General features: G+C 37.7%; 1 protein-coding gene across 1 annotated transcript; it reads right to left on the reverse strand.

Annotated features, from left to right (window-relative positions):
- Window positions 1-2,131: 2,131 nt before the first annotated feature.
- Window positions 2,132-22,476, reverse strand: GCA (grancalcin). The gene is made up of 8 exons (XM_070938875.1): window positions 22,301-22,476; window positions 17,827-18,003; window positions 12,913-12,982; window positions 10,520-10,563; window positions 7,490-7,637; window positions 7,011-7,124; window positions 6,375-6,433; window positions 2,132-4,052 (listed from the first exon to the last, which is right to left on the reverse strand). Exons 1-8 carry the CDS (start codon window positions 22,322-22,324, stop codon window positions 4,026-4,028), a joined length of 663 nt encoding a protein of 220 aa, XP_070794976.1. The 5' UTR covers window positions 22,325-22,476; the 3' UTR covers window positions 2,132-4,025.
- Window positions 22,477-22,556: the final 80 nt, after the last annotated feature.

Genomic DNA, 22,556 nt, shown 5'->3' on the forward strand with positions numbered 1-22,556 from the left:
CACTCCAAATACAAGGTCAGGAGACTGCACAACGCAGTGTTGCCATGACGTCTCAGATAGCTGTTAAGTCTTGGCAGGAGAGCACATCGGCTGCTTGGAGTGTTTAAACCAAACTAGATCGCTGGGAACAATTTTTCTGCTTTGCTTTGTCCTGGCAATTGTCAATCCAGTAGGTCCTTAGTCTGTTATTTGACCATCCATTTAGTTTGGCGTGTTGTCTCAGCTTGTGATTTCTGCTGCATCCTGTGATTGAAGTAACAGATCCTAAAACAAACATGAGTGATTCCCTCCTGTCAATTTCTTTATTCATCAGCTTGTCTCACAATATTTAGTTGAGTAATTAGCCTTAATAGCCTGGCAACATTAAGCAAACATCCTAACTCTGCTGCTATCAGCAACTCTTTGGCATTTCTACAGCATGTTATGCTTTAAATATGTTCTTTAAAATGCAATGTACCTTAGACCTTCCAAACATTGTTTTATTAGGAACATCCAACCTGTGTGGCCTATGGTAAAGAATGCTTGAAGTTGTTGCAGTTCAAAAGCATTGGGATTATCAGTTTAATGAACAAGGTTTTGAAACATATGTGGTTATAGAAGAGTTGGTGATGGACAAGGTACGTCATTTGAGGTACATTAGGAATCCAGGAAAAATTGTGGAACTCAATTATGATCAGTCCCAGCAAGCATCTCTACTGTGAGGGATGGTGGGAGCTACAAGCTACAGCAGTATCTGAAGGTTGCATATGCAGGTGCAGTTTATCCTGCAATATCAAGAATGGCCATTTAGAATATATTTGTAAAAAGTGTCCCCACTTTAAACATTCCCACAATACTTTTTTTAAAAAATGGAGTTGTAAAGTTTTGACCTTTTAAGTGGCCCATAACAGCAAAGGAGACTGACAAGGAGTTCATATTATCCTAAAGGAAAAAGTTTTAATTCTGGCTTATATGCAGGGTGGATTTGATTTAAATCGAGTTGATTTAAATCACGATTTAAATCATGATTTAAATCACTAGTAAAAAGGCTTGATTTAAATCAACTCGATTTAAATCATAATTTTTAAAGAGCAACTGCCATCTCTGCTACTCCTTTGACCCACTGTTGACTCACCGATAGTCCCAGTGTTGCTGAATATACAGCCTCATGCTACATAACTAAGCTCCATTTCATGCTGAATAAACTAAATTATTTATGTATCTTAAATAGAAAACTATCTTACGATAGATTTTTACCCCCAAAGTTTTTTATTAAAATAAATTCGATAAAAATCAAAAAAATCCGATTTAAATCAAAAAAATCTGATTTTTTTTTTATTTTTTTTAAAAAATCATTGATTTTTATCCACCTTGCTTATATGTTGAGTGAACTTCATCACTATAGTGCATAGGTGGTCCCAATTTAAATCTAAGCATTGTAACTTATAGACCAAACCTTGAATATATCAGAGTGTGGCAGGTGGTACAGAGACACTGAGGGCACAAACTGAGTCAGAACTGGCAAATACAATCCTCCAGTGGCAAAACAACAGGAATCTGGGCTTGGCATCAGAAAGTGCAGGGAAGTGATAGGATTCATGTAATCACACTATCTCATACCCAGAATGTCACACCCTCCCCAACTTATCCATTTTTAGCTTTTTTTTTTCCCCCTTCTCCCCCATAAATCCTCACTTTCAGTCTTACACTATGTTGGATGGTTTGCAGCGTTGACTATTTAATCCTTACAATTGCCTCAGGAACTATAAATACTGTTAGGTATACTGGATGGCCCCTGCTAAATCACCTCGCTTTTCACTGGGGGTAGACCTATTGTTAAAAAGTTGCCTCAGTCATCAAGGCAGCATTACATTTAAGAGAAGAAATGTGAACATTTGTAACTAAGAATTGTGAGAAAGGTGGCCCATTTTCTCTCTGCTTATGTTAAAATTCTACACCCGCGGTTGGAAAGTGCAGGATTCAAGAGCACTGGCACAGCAGGGTTTCTCTCACCCTTATCGAATCTATTGCACGCATCCACACCCACATCTCACCTTATAGGCTTGAATATTAAATGCTGCAGAACTTGTAAAATTACTGTAGCACTCACGAATATAAGCTCATATGTACTTATTTTAGGAATGAAAAAAAATACAAAGCAAGCTCTAACTTTATTTTCAAACAATTGCCTGGAATGGCACTGAAAATAGAACGAGAACATTTTTACAGTTAGAACAGCATCCATTTCAAAAGGTACAAAATCTCTATAGAAGATTGCAAATAATCTACAGCTATTACTTGACAATGGTGAACACAAAATTTCCACGTGAATAGTGTCAATGATTTCAAAACTTTGATTTGATACCACCACTGTTACAGAAATTCAAAGATAACGCAAGAGCCATTTTAAAGGAGATAAATATAATGGCATTAATTATAGAGGGAGGTGCAGGATGACACAAATAACTGAAATGTTTTACAGATGCATTGTTGACTCCAGGCTAAAAACTATCTTTCTTAGCAAGAGTGCTTACTGCAATATTTAACAAAATGACTTCTTACATTTTAGTTGTGAGACCGAACTCTAATATGATGCAAATATATCCTCCTCTTACCAAGTGCTCAGATCATACAGCTGCATCATGCTATTCGATATACCATGAAATGGCAACACAGGGAACTCTTGTAACAAATGCACCCACTCACTAGATTAATCGTGAAGTGCTACCCGGACTTAATTCTATTTCCTTTGGCAGCAGAACATATCCAACAGCTCACTATAAGCTGTTGATTCATCCATAATGTATAATGAGATGTCTATGCAGAAAGAAAATGTTTAAATCTGCAAAACATGGTAATAACCAAGCCGGTAAACCAAGACCATTATCTACAAATGCTAGCTAACCTTGACATTTCCTTGCAATGTACAAATTATAAATGGATAGAAAACAGCAGCCGCTGTATTTAAAAAACATATAAAGGAATGGTTTGCCACAGGCCCTGTTTATCTAATACCACTTGCAGAGAGTCGGAGGAGAGCAAGAGATCTGCTGATGCTATTCAACTGGCATGTAATTATTACAATATGAGAAGCTGCTTCACTTTAACAGCTTCCCACCACATCTACGATTCTATTTTCAGACAGTAACCACAGTGCAGTAAAGCAGAGGAAGCATCAACACAGGCATTTGTTTCTTGGATTTTTCACCTGCTCTTGGAATTCTAGGTGATAATAATGAGCCAGTTGCAAATGCCCCCCTTCTTTTACCTTTCTAGAAGATCTACGCTTCATCGGGAAAATGTCAACTCCATAAAGTCACCTGTATTCTTTTGAAGATTACGTCAAGAGCAGCAGTCCCCAACCTTTCTGGGACCAGTTTTGTGGAAGTCAGTTTTTCCACCAACTGGGGGGTGGGGGGGGAGGGAGAGGAGAGGAGGCGATGGTTTTGCACCCAACCTAGATCCCGCACATACGCAAATAAAGTTTCTCTCACTCACCCGCTTGCATGGACCGGTTCTTAACTGACCACGGACCAGTATGTCTGAGGGTTGGGGACCCCTGGTCAAGAGGATAAACCACTCGGAAGAGTATGTTTTATTACCATAGAGTATAATCTTTACTATGAACACATTCTTCTAGTTTGCATTCAAATTATTTATCAAACTTCAGAAGAAATATACAAATGTTTATACATACTTTTTGACAGCCAACAATTCATGGCTTCCTGGTTTCTTAGGCATTTACAATTTCACAAGATGCAGCCTGCCCTGTTTGTAATCATTACATGAAAGGTGATTGTTTCCTTTTATCCATCCTAAGACCGTAACCCCAAATAGAAAAAAAAAGACTATCATCCACATGTAAAAGAATGACACCTCTAACAATTACTGTACAACCTGTATACTTATTTATTTCAAACTACACATTAAAGGTCAAAAATGGTACATTAGCAGGCAGAAATATGGAAAATCAACGACAGCCTTGCTTTCACAGCAATTCTACGTAGGTGAAGTTAAGCATGGGACTTTTCATCCACAGCCGGCACTCAGATAGTCATGGTGCACTGCAAGAACTGAAAAACAAAAACAAATTTAAGAATTGGTGGGGGATCCTTAGCATCCTAACCTCCGCGCTTCTATTTGCATATGATCCAAAATGTATCTATCAAATAATTAAGAACTAAAAGAAATCCTGAAGCTTGTGCTAAATGTTTCAGAGAAAAAATAATTTTGTATATATGAAAGCTTTACTCATGACTATTTTGATTATATGTTTCAATATAAATTGCCATTGTCTAGAGTCCAGGGTTGTATTTTCTTTCTGCTGGCTCTTTTCTGTAGGTTCTTCTTTGTTTTCAGCTGCCTCAGGCTCCTTCTTGGTTCTTCTCCTTGATCGTGGATTCACCTGCCAAACCTGCAGAAACCACTCCCCATCCCATCACCCTTCTATGGTTTCTTTTCTATTTCTTTCTTTTGAAATCTATGTGCCAGCTCGCAAGTGATTCTACAGAGTTTTGAACTGTTTTCCCCTTTCTCTAAAAGTGCCTACAAGCTGGGAAGCTGACAGATCACTTCGGAGAAAAAAAAAAACTTTGATCTTGACAATCACACGTAACATTTTCTATTTCAGTGCACTTTATCTTTCTACATAAGCCAAAGTCAGACTGAGAAAACAGAGCGGTTTCCATGAGATGGAAGTAGTTATAGGTTCAAAGTCTGTTGATTTTATCAAAAAGGACAAAAAAGACGCTCTAGGTCCAAAGCATTAGGTCTTTCATGACACTTTATCAGCTGGTTACAGTAAAAAGGAATACCACCCAAGAAAAGAGAAGAGAGGCTGGCTACAAGGCATGATGATGAGTTTAAGTTTGTAGACCTTTCAGTTTTACAATAGTGTGACCACAGAGATCAGAGCAGTGGTGGGATTCAAAAGTTTTTACTACCGGTTCTGTGGGCATGGCTTGGTGGGCGTGGCAGAAGGATACTGTAAAATCTCCATTCCCTCCCCACTCTAGGGGAAGGTTACTGCAAAATCCCCATTTCCTCCCGATAAACTGGGACTCGAGAGGCAGAGAATAGATGTGAGTGGGGCCAGTCAGAGGTGGTATTTACCGGTTCTCCGAACTACTCAAAATTTCCGCTACCGGTTCTCCAGAACGGGTCAGAACCTGCTGAATACCACCTCTGGATCAGAGCTTCATCTATGTTCTATTTATGGAAATCTGATTAAACAGCACACAAAACAATATAGTACAATATCTATATTGTACATGCGTTTAATAAAGACAGTAATTGTTAGCTATGTAAAGCCTAGGATAACTAGTTCGCTTAAGGGCATGAGGCTGATGCTTCCCTTAAGAACAGACACACTGATTCCCACCGCTGGAGTCTGCTCTTCATGACACATATTAGTGAAAGTGAATCATGCCCTGATTTAACAGATCTCTGCAGACAAGGCTACAAATCTGTTGCTAAGGGTTTTAGGGTCCATCAGTCCATGGATAGGCAGATGGTATATAAATGGAGAAAATCCAATTAACATTGCTACTCTTCCCAGAATCAATTGTCCAAAACAAATAAAATCAGCTGGAGCAAGGCATATAATTTTCCAAGAGGCACAAAGAACAGCAAATTCTTTGCAAACCACTACTGCATTGTCTGAGTAAATGAGGGGAAAAGGCCATTAATGGGATAGCAGATATGTATGAATCTTCTGTCAACAGGGAGAATTCGAATGATTTCTCAAAGACAGGCAGTCATCAGAATATTTCTGGAACACATTAGGAGGAATGGAAGAAACGAGACAGCTAGTTTGCCATCTCTGAAAAGCTTCCTCCCAGAGAGTGGCCTGCCAACTAGAAGAATGATGACAAAGCAAACAAACTGTGTTTATGCCTAGTCAAGGGCTAGGTTTGCATCCACAAGACTGACATTCATCAAATGAGGCCCTTAGGTTCAGAAAACCAAGCTAACAACTACAAGTTAAGGAGATTAATAAGTAAAGGGAAAAAAATAAACAACTATGATAAAAGGAAAAAAACAGTCAAGAATGAATAATTTAATACTGTAGTGGTTGAAAACCAATGGAAAAAATGAGATCGGAGTCACACTATATTCTGTGGTACCAATGGGGAGGAACAGATCCAAAAAATCTGTAAACTCTGGAAGGTACCAAATGAAATCCTGCACAAGCAAATAAATAATGAACATGAAAAATCAAGAGCCCAGTGAAGAATTAAAGGAACTGCCATCTGTTTGAGCTACAGCATTATCTTGAGATGTAATTTCCTAAAATATTCTCGAGTATTATGGGAGTGGGATTATAAAAGGAAATGTAAGAAACAAAATTCTAGTTTAAAACGTTTTTATTACCAATTAACAGTATTGTTACTTACATCATCATACAGAAGATTCACAATGCCCTGTTGCATGCTGTCTCTTCTTCTGAAGAAATCTTAAAAAAAAAAAAGATTTGCAAATGTATATTATAAAAATCCTGAACTTGTCTAGATATACACACAAAATAGTAAAATAGTAAAGCACAACCACAATATATAATGTAATTTCTGTTTAAATTAACAATATTCCATTATCCATTTATTTCTAGTCATCAGACAATAGCACTTTCTATAAAATCACCGGCGATACAATGGAATTACACCAGACTCCAAATGATGCTTGCCACTCTCTGTAAAATCTTTTGCCATATTCATTGCACTGTAAGGCTAAAGTAATCTAAAGAATAATATTTGTCATCTTGTCAATAGTACAAGTAAAAGCATTGGGACTTTGATATGAGGCTTGATTTTTAAGCTGACAACTGTTTGAGGATACTCCCACTTTCAGTATGAAAAAGCCTTTGAAATTACACACAATAGCTAAAGATTTGCTGCAAGAAGGACAAAAAAATAGAAGACATTTTCAAAGCTTCTTCTAGGCAAATATGTTCTACTTATGCAAACTGGTGTATATCCAAGCAGTGAATGCTTACTTTGTAAAATCAGAATATATTATACAAATCCAGCACTTACCTGTTAAAGCACGAAGCTTCACACAGCAAGCCACATAGTCATCAAAAGAAATTCTGCCATTCTTGCTGTAACGTTTTACAATAGCAATTAATGTCTGTGGGCTTAGTCTGTATCCTAGATAAATAGATAGAAAGAAAAACACACTTTCAGGACAGAAAGTTTAGGAGAATTTTTCCAATATTTGAGTATTCATAAATCATTTACAGTAGTTATAACCAATTTGAGATAGCAGAAGTTCAACAAAGATACAGTGAATAAAATAGAGCAAGTTAAGATAATTTGTTAAGACTACCCCTTAAGAAGAGTATTATATTGCTCTATTGTGCAATTACAAAAGACTAACTTTCCCAGATGTAGGAAAAAGGAATATAATCCATAAATTTCTAACCTAAATTAGATAATTAGCACTAGATTTGAATGCAGAAAACTCTGGCTTACCTGTGTAAGCTAGATTTCTAAATCAGCAAAGCTTTACTTACCCATAGCTACAATAACTTGAGTCAGCACATGAAATTCCACAGTTCCACTTCGGTCTTGATCAACCAACATGAAATTGTGTTTCCAAGCACTGAGAGCTGTCCAAAGTTCTTTAAATTCATTATATCCCATTTTTCCAGTATTCTGTCTCTAGTGTTGTGTGTTAAGAAGCATACCAACTTTGGAACAGGTGATTAAAAGAATAAAAAAGATAAATGTTTTACTTGTATAGATTCTGTTACTGTTCTGCACACTTGTGCTCCAATTTTGCTCATGTTTTAAACAGATAAGTCATAAAGATCATTTAGCAAACAAACCCACCCAATTTTCTTCTTACTTTGCTCTTTCAGAAAACAGTACCTTATCAATCTAAATCTTTTAACCCTGGTATTGAAGCAATTTTCAAATTAAGCTTGACTTTGGTGACAATAGCAATACTATTATGGAAGTAGTTTACCAGTGCCTTCCCTAAGGATGCATTTTTCAATTCCAGAATCTCACTTACAGTCCTAGGATTTTGTTACAGTCATGCATTTAAGTACTAACCATTCTTGAGAGCATCAAAGGATAGCTTAATGTTGCCATCTGCTGGGCATATACTAGATATTATAGTACAGTACAAAAATTATTTGGGGCTCCTACTTGCACTTCAATTGATGACATATATAAGTCCTTTCTTTAGAAGAGGAATTGTAACAACAGCAACACCCTGGGAAGCAATCTGAATTGGAACAGAGCTTTCCTACATATTTATTTTAAAATCAATGAGAGGTAGCTCAGACTTCACATTTCACAAATGCAGAAATGTATTTCTAAGCATTTTACAGAGTCCCTGAAAATCAGGACAGACAACTTATAGCTTTCAATGTGAACCTAAGCCCTTTTTGCAGCCTATTGCACACCCCAAAATTGTGCCACTGAAGTTTAATTGGAAAAATAATTGAATGTGTAACATAATTTCCATTTGTTTTGATAAAATAAGAAAAACAAGTAAGCCCCCTGTAAACTTCATGCATCCATCTGATAAAAGCTGTAATCCCACAAAATTAGAAGGGGTCATAATTTTCAGCCTGACTCTCTGCGAGTATCACTGCATCATTAATGTATAAAAACACTAAGACTATTTTGTTTACCATATTTTCCGGCGTATAAGATGACTGGGCATATAAGACGACCCCCGACTTTTCCTGTTAAAATATAGGGTTTGAGCTATACTCGCCGTATAAGACTACCCCTCTTCCAACGCACACCAAATAAAAATTAAAAAACTTCAACTGGCTCACCCACAATGTAAAAGCAGCTGTGCTAGACCCAAAATGGCCCCTGCAACAAGCAGGAACATCACACAGCCCCAAAAAGCCCCCCAAAACAACTTTCACACTTTACACACACACAACACAACACAACTGGCTCATCCACAATGTAAAAGCAGCTGTGCTAGACCCAAAATGGCCCCTGCAACAAGCAGGAACCTCACATAGCCACAAAAAGCCCAAAAAACCAACTTTCACACTTTACACACATTCCACATACAGCTTTGTGAGATTTTGTGTGTTTGTGTAGTTAGAGTGAAACACTACAGAAACACACTAAATCTCAGAAAGCTGTACAAATATTATTTTATTTTATTTTTATTTTTATATGAAAACTAAATTTAAAACTTCCTAAACTTTAAATGGCTAGGTCTAAAAAAGAACAACTAAAAAAAACCACAATTAACTATTTTTTTAAAGCTCCCAAAGGGGTAAAAAACTTACCCAATAGAACAGAGGTCTCCAACCTTGGCAACTTTAAGACTTGTAGACTTCAACTCCCAGAATTCCTCAGCCAGCTTTGTTTTGCTGGCTGAGGAATTCTGGGAGTTGAAGTCCACAACTCCCTGCCTGCTTGATTGCAGGCAGGGAGTGGCTTGCTGATGGAATGGATTCAGGCAAGCGAAGCAAGGCAAGCGTTGCGACTAGCAGCTAAGGTAAGCAAGCTGGAGGGGGAAAACTTTTTTCCTTTTACATGGCTCTGGCGATCCCAGCTGCGTTGCCTGAGTTGATTTATATGCCGCCCTTCTCCGGAGACTCAGGGCGGCTTACAATGCGTTAAGCAATAGCCTTCATACTTTTGTATATTTATACAAAGTCAGCTTATTGCCCCCACAAACTGGGTCCTCAATTTACCTACTTTAGAAAGGATGGAAGGCTGAGTCAACCTTGAGCCTGGTGAGATTCGAATTTACAGTAATTGCAGACAGCTGGTGTTAATCACAATGCTGAGCCACCAGGCCCCTGAGCCATTAGTTTTGACAACTGATAACTGTTTCATGATTGCACTGTAACATGGCATTCCTTCTAAGCTGTTTTCTGCATTATTGTCAGTGAGCTGTAAATAAAAGACTGATTTTAGTCTAAAATGGAACAAGTACAAATCAATCTTTAATGGGACCAGTTAAGAATATATGCAACCAGAAAACCTAGTTACATATATTTTAAGCATTAAATGAACCAATTAAATATTCTTACTTGTTTACAGTCCTTAATAAAATCAGACTGATCCTGCCATTTCTGTTCCTTTATGTACAGAATTACAGTCTCCATCAGATCTGCACCTCAGGTAACAAACAAAAATGTATCCTAAATTATTTAACCCAAAGTTATAATTTTAAATTTTATGACACACTGCCCAACTTAGAACAACTCAATCTGAAGACTGGCATCAGGAATACTTCGTCACCTGTAAATCTTGGTAAATTTCTAAAGCTGGCAATTGTGGTTCCAACTAAGCAGGATGAAGACAAAGAAGAGACTGTGGAAGGAAGCCTGATGCTTGTTCCTCGTTTGATATACTGCAAAAAAGTTTGCACAAATTATTCCACTTGCTCTGTGATTCTTAATACATACTCTCACCTGCATTACATATTGATGTTTTTCAAGACACTCTGACTATGGAACTGGAGAAATAAGCTCCATTAAATTCAGTGGAACTTACTTTAAAAAAAGACATCCAGAAACAGACAATTCAGCTACATATTTTTAAAAGGATACATCTAACATCGATATCATAATTCTGCAGGTCTCCAAGCTGAATGCTGAAATTGCAAACAAAGTATTAATTCTAAAGCACCACATCCATTTCAGTTGTAATCATTAGTGCTCAAAACAGGAACGGCAAATCTCATTTAAAGGATTACCATTCAAATCTACTGAATGTAGCAATCAACTTGTTGAGAACAGAGCACCAATTGAAGTCTGATGTCTCAGATGGACTTAAGGCTCTGTTCACAGTTTTCCTAGGTGGAATGGTAGTTAAGAGGTGATAGGTGACATTTGAAAACCAAGTCAAGAATACTACTACAAGGAGGGCAAACGGTCAGTTACCCTTCACGTATTACACAAAGAGATTAAAATTCACCAGAAGTATTAACAGAGAGGTGAGGTATTATATTACTCAAGTAATAACACTTGTAACATCTGAATATGGCTTCTCTTTTTTCCCTCCACTAGGCATCCCTCCTTTATCATATCACACATAATCATCAGCCTAGTTTCTCTCTTCCCTTCCTCTCACCCTATCTTTATCATACTTTGCTTTTCATTTGCTCTTTCTGCTTAAAGGAGTGGAGAAGGGATATGTGTTTCCATGCATAAAAGTTGGTATATATGATAGCATTAATTTTATATTAGTTTAAGGATCTTGTAATGTAATTACAGGAAAATGAATGTAAAGAAAATGTTTAATATTAATTGAATTAACCATGATTAAGTACTGCTGCCAAAGTCACTGGAAGTTGGGTAGCATAAAAAATATTGCTTTTGTTCTGGACCTTCCTTTTTTTTTTAAGAATGTGACTTCTGACAGATAAACGTTAACTTAAACAGATAATTCTCGATTTACAACAGTTTCTTTAGTGACCCTTCAAAGTTACAGCACTGAAAAAAACTGGCTAATGACCATGTTTCACACTTATGACTGTTGCCACATCCCCATGGTCACGTGATCAAAATTCAGACGCTTGGCAACTGACTAATATTTATGATGGCTGCAGTGTCCTGTGATCACATGATCCCCTTTTGCGACCTTCTGATAAGCAAAGCCAATAGGGATGCCAGATTCACTTAACCATGTTACTTAACAACCGCAGTGATTGTTACTTAACAACTGTGGCAAGAAAGGTTGTAAAATGGGGCAAAACTCACTTAATACTGTTGTGGCTCCGTTACCTGAGCCTGTGTCATCGGCAGGAGAGCACTCCGAGAGTGAAGGAGAGGAGTTGGCAAGGCCTCCCTCTCCAGGACCCTCCTCTCTGGCAATGCCTTCGGTGTCCACCGAAGGGCAAGAGATAGGGCCGGGGCCAAGCACATCCACGCAGCCACAGGTGGACAGTGATGAGGGTAATGAGTCTTGGCTGGATCCTCGGCAGCGTCGCAGAGATAAGTGCGCGCAACAGAAGAAAAGGCGTGCCAGAGATTAGGCTGAGTCACTGGACCACACCCCACAGGATATAAAAGGGGGTGAGGTGGCCATTCAGACTCTGTGACGGACAAAACTAACTACTATTGAGTCTCTGGAAACAACATTATCGGCCTTGGATTTATTTTACGAAATGGACAATTCTTGACTGTGTGTATTTTGTTTATTGAGTAAAAGTTCTTGGCAAGCAGCTACTGGGTTGCTGCCAAGCGTCTTATCGGAAGAATTGGTTGTCTGCCAGTTTATTTAACCCCCGGCTGTCTGTTTGTGTGCGTGTGTGGGACGGGGACAGAACAAATACCTGACTTGCTTAGCAACAGAAATTTTGGGGTCCACTGTGGTCACAAGTCAAGGACTATCTATATAGATGCATGTGCACATATAAGTGTATCATATGACCTAATTAAGAGGCCATTTTCAAGACTAATTTCAATTACTGCTGGTAATCTTAGATTAGCAAAGGAACAAAACCAGTACTTTTTTTTTTGCTTGTTTGTTTTCCTTTTGATGGGAGAGTTCAATTTGAATTCACTATCTTTTACTACACGCCGTCAGTAAACAACTAATGATCTAAGAGGCAATATGTAGAAAATGAGGAATGAGCAATTTGCAGGTTACATAGAGAACTTAGATTTTTTATACTTTTGAGAGGATCCTCCACCTGCATTTGTAAATAAGCATACTAATTTATTTTCAACAGAGGTTAAAAATATGTGTGCACCTTCTCTCTTTAATGCACTTCAAAACTAGGGGAAATTATTCAACTATTTGGATCTTGCTTGACTTGGAGACATCATTGGGTTGTCACTGGCAAAATGTCTGAAGGTAAAAACTATCAACATCCCCAAATGTGGTTTCTGATACAAAAATTGAGTTCTCCCATTACAGATGAATAAAGGATCACAAAACAATTACAGGTATATTATTATAAAAGAATCCAAAATAATAAATTCAGTAACAATCTTACGAGAATATGTTCCACTGATTCCAGACTGTGTTAGACATCTCTGGAGTTCCTCCGCATCCACTTCACCATTCTGTAAAATGAATGCATACAAATTTGAGATTCAAGGGATTAGCAAAACTGGTAATAGAACATCAAGTATTTATGCATTCTATATAGTTAACATACTGTTCTACTTAAATTCAAATAGTTTACTTCACAAATATACCTCAGCTATATATTTGCTATACTAGTTATTTTACATAAGTAAATCACAATGGACATGTTTTCAAAATCACAAAATGAACTATAACTTCATCATTTGTGACATCTTACAATAGGACAGATCATAAAAACTAGTTTTCACAAATGTTGAACTTAAAAAACTGTTTCATGTGCAAGCTTTGCAAATTATGAGACAAACCATTTAAAATAAACAAAAAACTTCTCTCCCTATTTCTTCATTCCAGGCACATCCTACAGTGTTTCTCAGGTTAGTTCAAATCCAGCTCTATACAAAAATATACAAGACCAACAAATTCATAAGTTTAAAGTTATCCATATCCAATTATAATACAAACATAAAGCTTATCCAGACAAAATTATCTATATAATGAAAGCATTTAAATTAATTTGTCAAGCTACCTCGTTATCCATGTCAATTTGCTATCTGTTTGAGCAACTGCAAATTCTCACATGGGAGAATATTCATTCAAAAAGACATGAAATGCAGCCTTTCAGCTACCGTACCATTGCATTATGATGCATTAGCTTGCTAAAACAACAAAAAAAGCTTATCTTAAAATATATTAAAACATAAAAGTAAGCAACCTAAATATATCTTATTAACCTCCAAGTTAATTTTACAGCAATGATTAAAAAAAAAAAACTTTGTGAGCTTTGCCAATGAAAGCATAAGGAATGGTGGATATTGAAAATCCTGTTGCTTGATTTGGCCTTAAGCAAAATTCCTTAATCTAACATGGGAATCATGTACAGACTTCTCGGAGGTTTCTCAGAAGTGTTTTTCCAAACTGAATGGGCATATCTTTTTCCCGGCTAGATTAAAAAAAATAGGAATATGCTGATATAAAGTTCTCCATAGGAAAAGAAAATACTCATATTGAAAAAAATTCTGTACGTATAGCTTTTCTACTAGACCTATGTAATTGAGAGGATTGTTCATAATGATTGTACAAAACACGAACATATTTTTGTATTTACCACCAAAGCAAAAGGATTTTCACTGGATAAATTCACAGGGCACAAGGAAAAGATTAAATGAATCTTGATTAAGACATTTCTGAGTTTTGTTGTCAGTTCATAATGCAAGAACACTCAGAAACTGTTTCACTGCCTTTCTTTACCCTCCCCTCCAAAAACAATGCCCATGTTACTGCAAGTTTCTACCTGATCAGTTCTTTTGAGTGTCAAAGGCCCACGCTTCCATCACCCCACTGGTCTTGCTATATGGCAGATGACATTGTGCTTATTTGACTGGTACTTCAGGAGTGAATGTTTATTCCTCCTATAAAAAACTAAATTTACTAAAATATTACAGTTGAGAATTAAGAAAAATATGGAAGTCAGCAATGACGATCCTACTTATGAAAAACTAAAAACACAGAAAAACTCCCTGTTCCAGATAGCTACTTTAAAGCAGTGGTTTTCAAACTATGTTCTGGAAAATTCCCGAATTCCTTAGAAACTGATCACGTAGTCTTCAATATAATCAGTCACATTATTCTACACACACCCCAAAAAATATAGGTTACTGTACTATCTATGCTCTTAAACTTCTCCTGTAGAACTGTAGAAGAAGTTGCAATAGAATGCTGGGGTTATTCTAGGCTATGCTCTATTCAATTGTCAGCATTTTACATCTGAGGATGTTAGGCTACATTAAACAGATCTTGCAATTGTGCTTAGAATGCCAGCCCATTTATTCAAAATCATACAGGTTGATCCTGAGAACATGTTATTCCAGAACACACTGCACAATCCTTTATTATGCAGTTGAATTCTACAGCCGATATATAACATGTTCTTTAACAAATGTCAGCAAAGAAAAACTTCTCTCAAGATACAGAGCTTGAAAACCCTGCTGTAAAGCAATGAAAAAAATGAAAAAGCAATGGTATTTCATGTTTTCCTCACTTGCAAAAATGGATCACCTAGTACAGGTAGTCCTCGACGTACAATCGTTTATTTAGCGACCGTTCAAAGTTACAACTGCACTGAAAAGAGTGACTTATGACCATTTTTCAGTTACAACCTTTGCAGTATCCCCATGATCATGTGATCAAAATTCAGATGCTTGGCAACTGGTTCATACTTATGACGGTTGCAATGTCCCGGGGTCTTGTGATCGCTTTTTGCAACCTTCTGACAAGCAAAATTAATGGGGAAGCAAGATTCACTTAACAACCGTGTTACCAATTTAACAATTGCACCAATTCATTTAACAACTATGGCAAGAAAGTTTGTAAAATGGGGCAAAACGCACTTAACCAATGCCTTACTTAACAACAAAAATTTTGGGCTCATTTGTGGTTATAAGTCGAGGATTACCTGTAGATTTTAGTTGCAATCAATACTATTTCATTTGAGATGAAATAGTACTAAATATACTGTAATTAAGAGCTCTGTGCACTACGTAAACTGTTTTGTATCTATTTTTAGATATCTATTGTTACAACTATTATTATACTACCTAGTATATGTCTATATCTTTTCCACCCAAAACCCTATTTTTCTTGGGGCCTTAGTAGCTCACACTATCAACTCTATTTTATTCTTTGCTAAGTCTGTCTTAACACTTCAAATGAAAGTCAAGAGACTGAATTTTGAATCGTGCCCAAAAGAGTTTAGTGGAATTTAGAGAAATACTCAGAATGACAACAAATTACTGCATTCCATTTACAACTATAACAAAGAAATCTGCTTTATAAAGTAGTTGGTCACCTTTCTAGACAAAATTTGTGGTTTATTTCCTGCCTATAGAGAAAAGAAGCAATTAATTGACCCACACTTGTACTGGATACTATTTCAAGCAGTTGCTGCTCTAATGAAACAAATGTTCTGAAATGCCTTTCCTGTTATTCCTGTCCTGTATTAAAAGACAGTCTATAGGGGAAGCAAATACTGTGCCATACTTTAAGTTAAGACTCATTCTTCTTCCATGGAAATGTTAGTAAGGACAGCATTTTACAATTGAAATTAGGCTTTTCTCTGAGAATGCATATCCAATATGACCACTTTTTTTATCCTTAGGCACTCATCAACAGAATCTATTTTTAGGTTAGAGAATGAGTTAGAGTATATTCTGGCACCTATTTCCTTTCATAATTTAATCACAAGTAAGAGAAAATACTAGCTTCCAAAAGCGTCATACTCTTTCAATTGTTGAACTGCATGTATTTTCCAGCTTTCCATTTAATTTAAGTTTACTTTGCCAGCGTAAGCTTAGAATCACATTCACATAAGCTTAGCGATTTAAATAACTCTCACCATTCTGGCAATAAAATAACTTTTCCTCCCTAAACTCCCTGACTATCAGAGAGCAAACAGAATTTAGCACTGGCTGAAATGAATGCTTACTGTTCTTGTCAATAAGCAAATAAAATGGAACAAAGAATATCCTACACACAAAAATCTATTTTTAATAGAAACTACCATTAAATCCTTTCAAATTAGCTCAGTATCAAAAACTCTCTCTGTGGATGATAAAACGTTCAGGGTCAAAGGATAGTATTTAAGAAGTCAGTTCTTACACTGTTCCTGCCTCAGGTCACATGTAATTTCTTTCTCATCAACTCCTCCAATGGAATATAGCATCAAATGGGTTGTGCCAGAGATATGAATGCTTTTACTGCTAGAAATATCGTATTACTATTGCTATTATTGTAGAGGTGCTAACTGATTTGTTAAGCAAATGCCTTACTATTATTGTAAGGCATTCTTTGTAAAGAGTATAAAAATTAAAATGCAAGCAGAAGAATAAATGTAAAGAAAAGCTACTCACCTGAAACTGGAGTTCTTCATGAATATTGCTTTTGCAGTTCCACACTCTTGAGAGAATGCAAATTGGCATCACAACTCCCAAAACGCTCTAGAGACCAATGACCTGTGGGGCCATGCATATGCCCTTTGGTGAATCTTTACTATAACCTTTTAACCAGTCCTTTCGCCCAGATTATACAGATATGGCTTCTGTATTTCTCAATACCTAGTCACATATAATGTACAGACCTCTTCCAAACTGAAACCGGATGGACATTCACTTAAACACCAATTCACTAAGTTTTTATTATATAAACCTTGATGTACTGTAGCTATTCTAAGTTGCCAGATAGCCCTACAAATAAAATTGGCTGAAGATCATAATCCAATTGAGGTAAAAAATCAAATTTACAATAGCCCTCCCATTCCTCCTACACAGAAAGTACAAAATTTAATTATTTAAAATGTTGTAATAGGAAGGTAGCTTTATATTGCTTGCCTATATCTACATTTAAAAGCTGATTATGGATTCCATGCAAACGAACAGATTAGTTGAAGGTGAATTTCTCCATTCTTCCTCTCAGTCCAGTTGGATATTATGTTTGTCACAGATGGGGAAAAAAATTATTTCATTTCCTTTTCTTCTATTGATCTGTTTAATACCTATAAAACTTTAGAAACAAGCCTAAAAAGCTAGCAATCTACATGGTAGTAGCTGTAGATGAAAAACTATCTTGTGCTCTATGGGCAATCATATTAAAAAATTACAGGCAAGCAATTTTATAGGGTCATTTATAAGGTTACAATACCAATAATACTGTCAATATATCCATCACCAAACAAAACCCTGAGATTATGGGGTATTTCTAACACTGATCAGCAGAAAAAAAGTGACTGTCTTTCAAAACTTTCGGAGAATTACTTAAACTGACCTACCTGTCCAGCAGTAGCACTGAAGAATGCCCACAAGGGATCAACAGCAGCACCAGCATAGGCACCAGAATAAACAGAATATCCAGTAGATCCATCATGGGCTACAGCAGTTTGTACCCCTCTAGGGACCGGTTGTCCCACTGCCATTTGCATTGGCATCTGACCATGGTAAGCACCATACTTTTAACAAAAAGAAGAGATATATTTTACTATGTTCATCAGCCTAGCACTAAGCATGTATGCACACACACCCCAACTTTGGGAAAACACCTCCTCAAATATACCATAAAAATGTCAGTTTTTAAATATTCAAAATCCAATGAACCATGCTTGAAAGCTATGTTTCATTACTATGTAACTAATATATTATATTGGTTACATAATAATGAAATATAGCTTTCACAATACAGTTACTTCTCACTTAATGACAGCCCTGTTTATCAACCATTCTAAATTATGACAACACTGAAAAAGTAACTTTATGACCAGTCCTGGTACTTACAATCATTGCAACATTTCTGCAGTCATGTAATTGAGATTTGAACATTTCACAACCAGCAGATGTTTACAACTGTTGCAGTGTCCTGTAGTCACATGATCACCTTTGTGTATTTCACAGTCAGCTTACAACAAGCAAAGTCAATGGGGGAAGCCGGATTCATTTAATAGCTGCGTTACTTAGCAATGGAAATTTTGAGCTCAATTGTGGTTGTAAGTCAAGGACTACCCATATTTGCCAATAGATAAAACAAAAGTCTCTTTATTCCATATCTTTTAAATATTAGAGAAGGTGTTAAGTATTGAAAATGCTTATACTTGTCTTGATGAAAGGGAGAATGAATGTTTCTATTTTTTTCTTTATATACAGTGCATTCGGAAAGTATTCAGAACCCCTTCACTTTTGTCAATTATGTTATACTACAGCCTGTCATAATTTGTCAATTATGTTATGCTACAGTTGTTGAAATTCATTTTTTTCCTCATTAATCTACACTCAGTACCCCATAATGACAAAGTGAAAACAGAATTTTAGAAATTTCTGTAAATTTATCAAAAAGAACAAACTGAAATATCACATTGGCATAAATATTCAGACTGTTTGCAACAACACTTGAAATTTAGATCCAGTGCCTCACAGTTCTCTTGATCATTGTTGAACATGTTTCTACACATTGAGAGGAGTCTAGCTATGGTAAATTAAATTGATTGTATATGATTTGGAAAGGCACACATACATCTCTCTATAGAAGGCCTCACAGCTGACAAAGGCATACTGTAGCAGAGAAAATACCATGAGGTCAAAGGAACTGCCTGCAGAGCTCAGAGACAGGATTATTGCAAGGCACAGATCTGGGGAAGGCTACAATAAAATTTCTGATGCACTGAAGGTTCCTAAGAGCGCAGTAGCCTCCATAATTCTCAAATGGAAGAGGTCTGGCACAACCAGGACTCTTCCAAGAGCTGGTTGCTCTGTCAAACTGAGCAATTGGCGGAGAAGGGCTTTAGTAAAAGAGGTGACCAAGAACCCAATGGTCACTCTGACTGAGCTCCAGAGATCCTGTGTGGAGATGAGACAGAGTTCCAAAAGGACAACCATCACTGCAGCCCTCCACCAATCTGGGCTTTAAGGCAGAGTGGCTAAAGGGAAGCCTTTTCTCAGTGCAAAACACATGAAAGCCCTTAGTTTGAAAAAGGAAACAAAAAGCACCTGAAGGACTCTCAAACTGTGAGGAACAAGATTCTCTGGTCTGATGAAACCAAGATTGAACTGTTTGGCCTCAATTCTAAATTTTATGTCTGGAGGAAACCTGGCACTGCTCATCACCTGCCCAATATCATCCCAACAGTGAAGTGTGGTGGTGGCAGCATCGTGCCATGGGGTGCTTTTCAGCAGCAGGGACTGGGAGACTGGTCATGGTTGAGGGAAAGCTGAATAAATAAATAAATAAATTTATTTCTATACTGCCCTTCTCCTGAAGGACTCAGGGTGGTGTACAGCCTATTAAAGACATCAGTTAAAAATAATTAAAATTATTATATAATTGCAGCTCAGATTTATCAGGCGAACCTGATAAAAAGCCCACCTGGCCACGGCCGTCATATGCTCTTCTAAAGAGAGCCGTGCATCCAGGACGACACCCAGATTGCGAGCCCTCTCTGTGGGGGGCAGAGATTCACCCCCAATAGTCAGCGATGGCACCAGTTGACTATATCGGGACGCCGGAAGCCACAGCCACTCGGTCTTAGAAGGGTTGAGTCTGAGCCTATTTCTCCCCATCCAGACCCGCACGGCCTCCAGGCAGCGAGACATCACATCAAGGGCATCATTGGGGTGGTCTGGGGTGGAGATGTACAGCTGAGTGTCATCAGCGTACTGATGGACTCTCACCCCAAAACCACAGATGAATAGAGCAAAGTACAGGGATATCCTCAATGAAAACCTGTTCTACAGCACTCAGGAGCTCAGATTGGGCCGAAGGTTTACTTTCCAACATGACAACGATCCTAAGCACACAGCCAAGATAACACAGGAGTAGCTTAGGGATAATTCTGTGAATTTACTAGAGTGGTCCAGCCAGAGCCCTGACTTGAACCTTAGTGAACATATCTGGAGGGACCTGAAAATGGCTGTCCACTGATGGTCGCCATCCAACCTGACTGAGCCTGAGAGGATTTGAGAGGAGTGGCAGAAAATCCCCCAATCCAGTTGTACAAAGCTTGTTGCATCATATCCAAAAAGACTTGAGGCTGTAATTGCTGCCAAAGGTGCTTCAACAAAGTACTGAGTGAATACTTATGCCAATGTGATAGTTCAGTTTTTTTCTTTTTAATAAAGTTTCAGAGATTTCTAAAATTCTGTTTTCACTTTGTCATTATGGGATAGTGACTGTAGATTAATGAGAAAAAATGAATTTCAACAACTGTAGAATCAGGCTGCAGCATAACAAAATTGACAAAAGTGAAAGGGGTCTGAATACTTTCTGAATGTTTTGTATGTTTCCCCTTTTGCAATCCTCCTCTTTTTTCTCTTTTTGCATTTTCTATTTTTTTTTCTTGTTTATATTTTGTATGTATTATAAAAAAATCTTAAACATTAAAACTCTTAAATGATCAGTGTAGCAGCAACAATTTTTCTTTCCATTTCAATGTATGATAAAACATGAACTTTGCAGGAGTTCCCTGTTCCCTGTTTCAGGAAATAAGTCTTAATGTATTTTAATATATTAAGAATAATATGTTAAAATATGTTAAAAATATATAAATAAAGTTCTGCTAACCCTGTTCCTTCATTTAACTTCAGATCAAGATCCAGAGGATCTGGGTCATTTTTCTCAGTGCTGTTGTAATTTTGAACAGTCACTAAACGAACTGTTGTAAGTTGAGGACTATCTGTATCTTATGATTTACCACTGTGTTGCTTGTTTGTATACTGAAACTTATGCTTTGGAGAAAAATTCCTTGTTGAGTCCACATTTGGCCAATAAAGAATATTCTAACAGGCACAGAAGTTAGTTAGTTAGTTAATTTGATTTATTAAGTGTTTTTTAAAAAATTATTTCCTAGGATAAAAATGAAGAGGTAACATACAGATACTCAACTTATGACCACAATGGAGCCCAAAATTTATGTTGCTAAGGGAGAAATTTGTTCAGTGAGTTTTGCACCTTTCTTGCCACAGCGGTTAAGTGAATCACCGCAGTTGTTAAGTGAATCTGACTTCCCCGTCAACTTTGCTCGTCAGAAGGTCGCAAAAGGCGATCTCATGCGGCCCCGGGATGCTGCAACCGTCATAAATGTGAGTCAATCGTCAAGCCTCCGAATGTAAGTTACGTGACCATGGTGTGTGTGTGTGTGCCGCAACGGTCAAATAAGTGTGAAAAACTGGTCATAAGTCACTTTTTTCCAGCGCCGTCGTAACTTCGAATGGTCACTAAATGAACTGTTGTTAAGTCAAGGTACTACCCCAGAGAAGCCCTTTACTTGCTTGGCTCCATTACCTTTACGCTGTAATGGAGGAAGATGCACGTTTGAACGTTCCTTCATCGTTAAGTTTGGTCACTCAGAAAAACCGTTATAAAGTCGAGGACCACCTGTGCACAGCCTCTGTACTACGGTAGCTGCAATTTACTCCCGACCTAGTCACCTCCTACAACCCCCTACTGGGTGGAAATGATGACATAAATTCATCCCCTTTGTAGGCCGCCATAACATCTCCCAGTCAAAGACAAGGAGTTGGTGAGGGTGGGGGAGGGGAGAAAAGAGGCTCTGGTCGGGTTTGGGGATAGAAGGAAGAAGAGGAGAAGACATTTTATAGAACCTGAAGACTGAGGGCGAGGGAACCCAACCGAGGAGACCCACCAACGAAAGGCGAGAAAGCGAAAATGTCTTTGAAAACCGGGCAACAAGCCTTCCAAACTAAGTACGGAAAGAAGCAGCAGCTCAGCGGGCTCGGCGCCTTCCCGTTTCCCTTACTCACCGCTCCGAACGCCGGATACGTCATGCCGAATTTGCGAGAGACGAACCGTTAAAACGGTTACAGCCGACTTCGAAGCTCGGCGGGATTCTAAATCCGCCACAAACGCGTCCAAGTTTTCCCCCAAAGGCCGCAGTCGCCGCCTTCCCTTTCCTTAAGTCGCTCTACGAAGAGGCGGGACTTCCTTTCCCCCACTCGCCCTTCTTGTATCGCCTTCCTCTATTGGATAAGGCGGTCGCCCACTTCCGCTCGGGAACCG

Source organism: Pituophis catenifer, unplaced genomic scaffold (genome assembly GCF_029215685.1).
Source record: "Pituophis catenifer annectens isolate HBS135680 unplaced genomic scaffold, rPitCat1.0.hap2 SCAF_1, whole genome shotgun sequence".
Classification (NCBI taxonomy): Eukaryota; Metazoa; Chordata; class Lepidosauria; order Squamata; family Colubridae; genus Pituophis; species Pituophis catenifer.

Excerpts from the sequence above, each read along its gene's own strand:
- GCA (XM_070938875.1), bottom strand. The coding sequence starts at position 22,324 with ATGACGTATCCGGCGTTCGGAGCG. Across the intron at positions 10,564-12,912 it reads AATCAGTGGAACATATTCTC|CATTCAGCTTGGAGACCTGC; the intron begins GTAAGATTGTTA and ends TTGCAATTTCAG. Across the intron at positions 7,638-10,519 it reads TTATGATATCGATGTTAGAT|AGACAGAATACTGGAAAAAT; the intron begins GTATCCTTTTAA and ends ACACAACACTAG.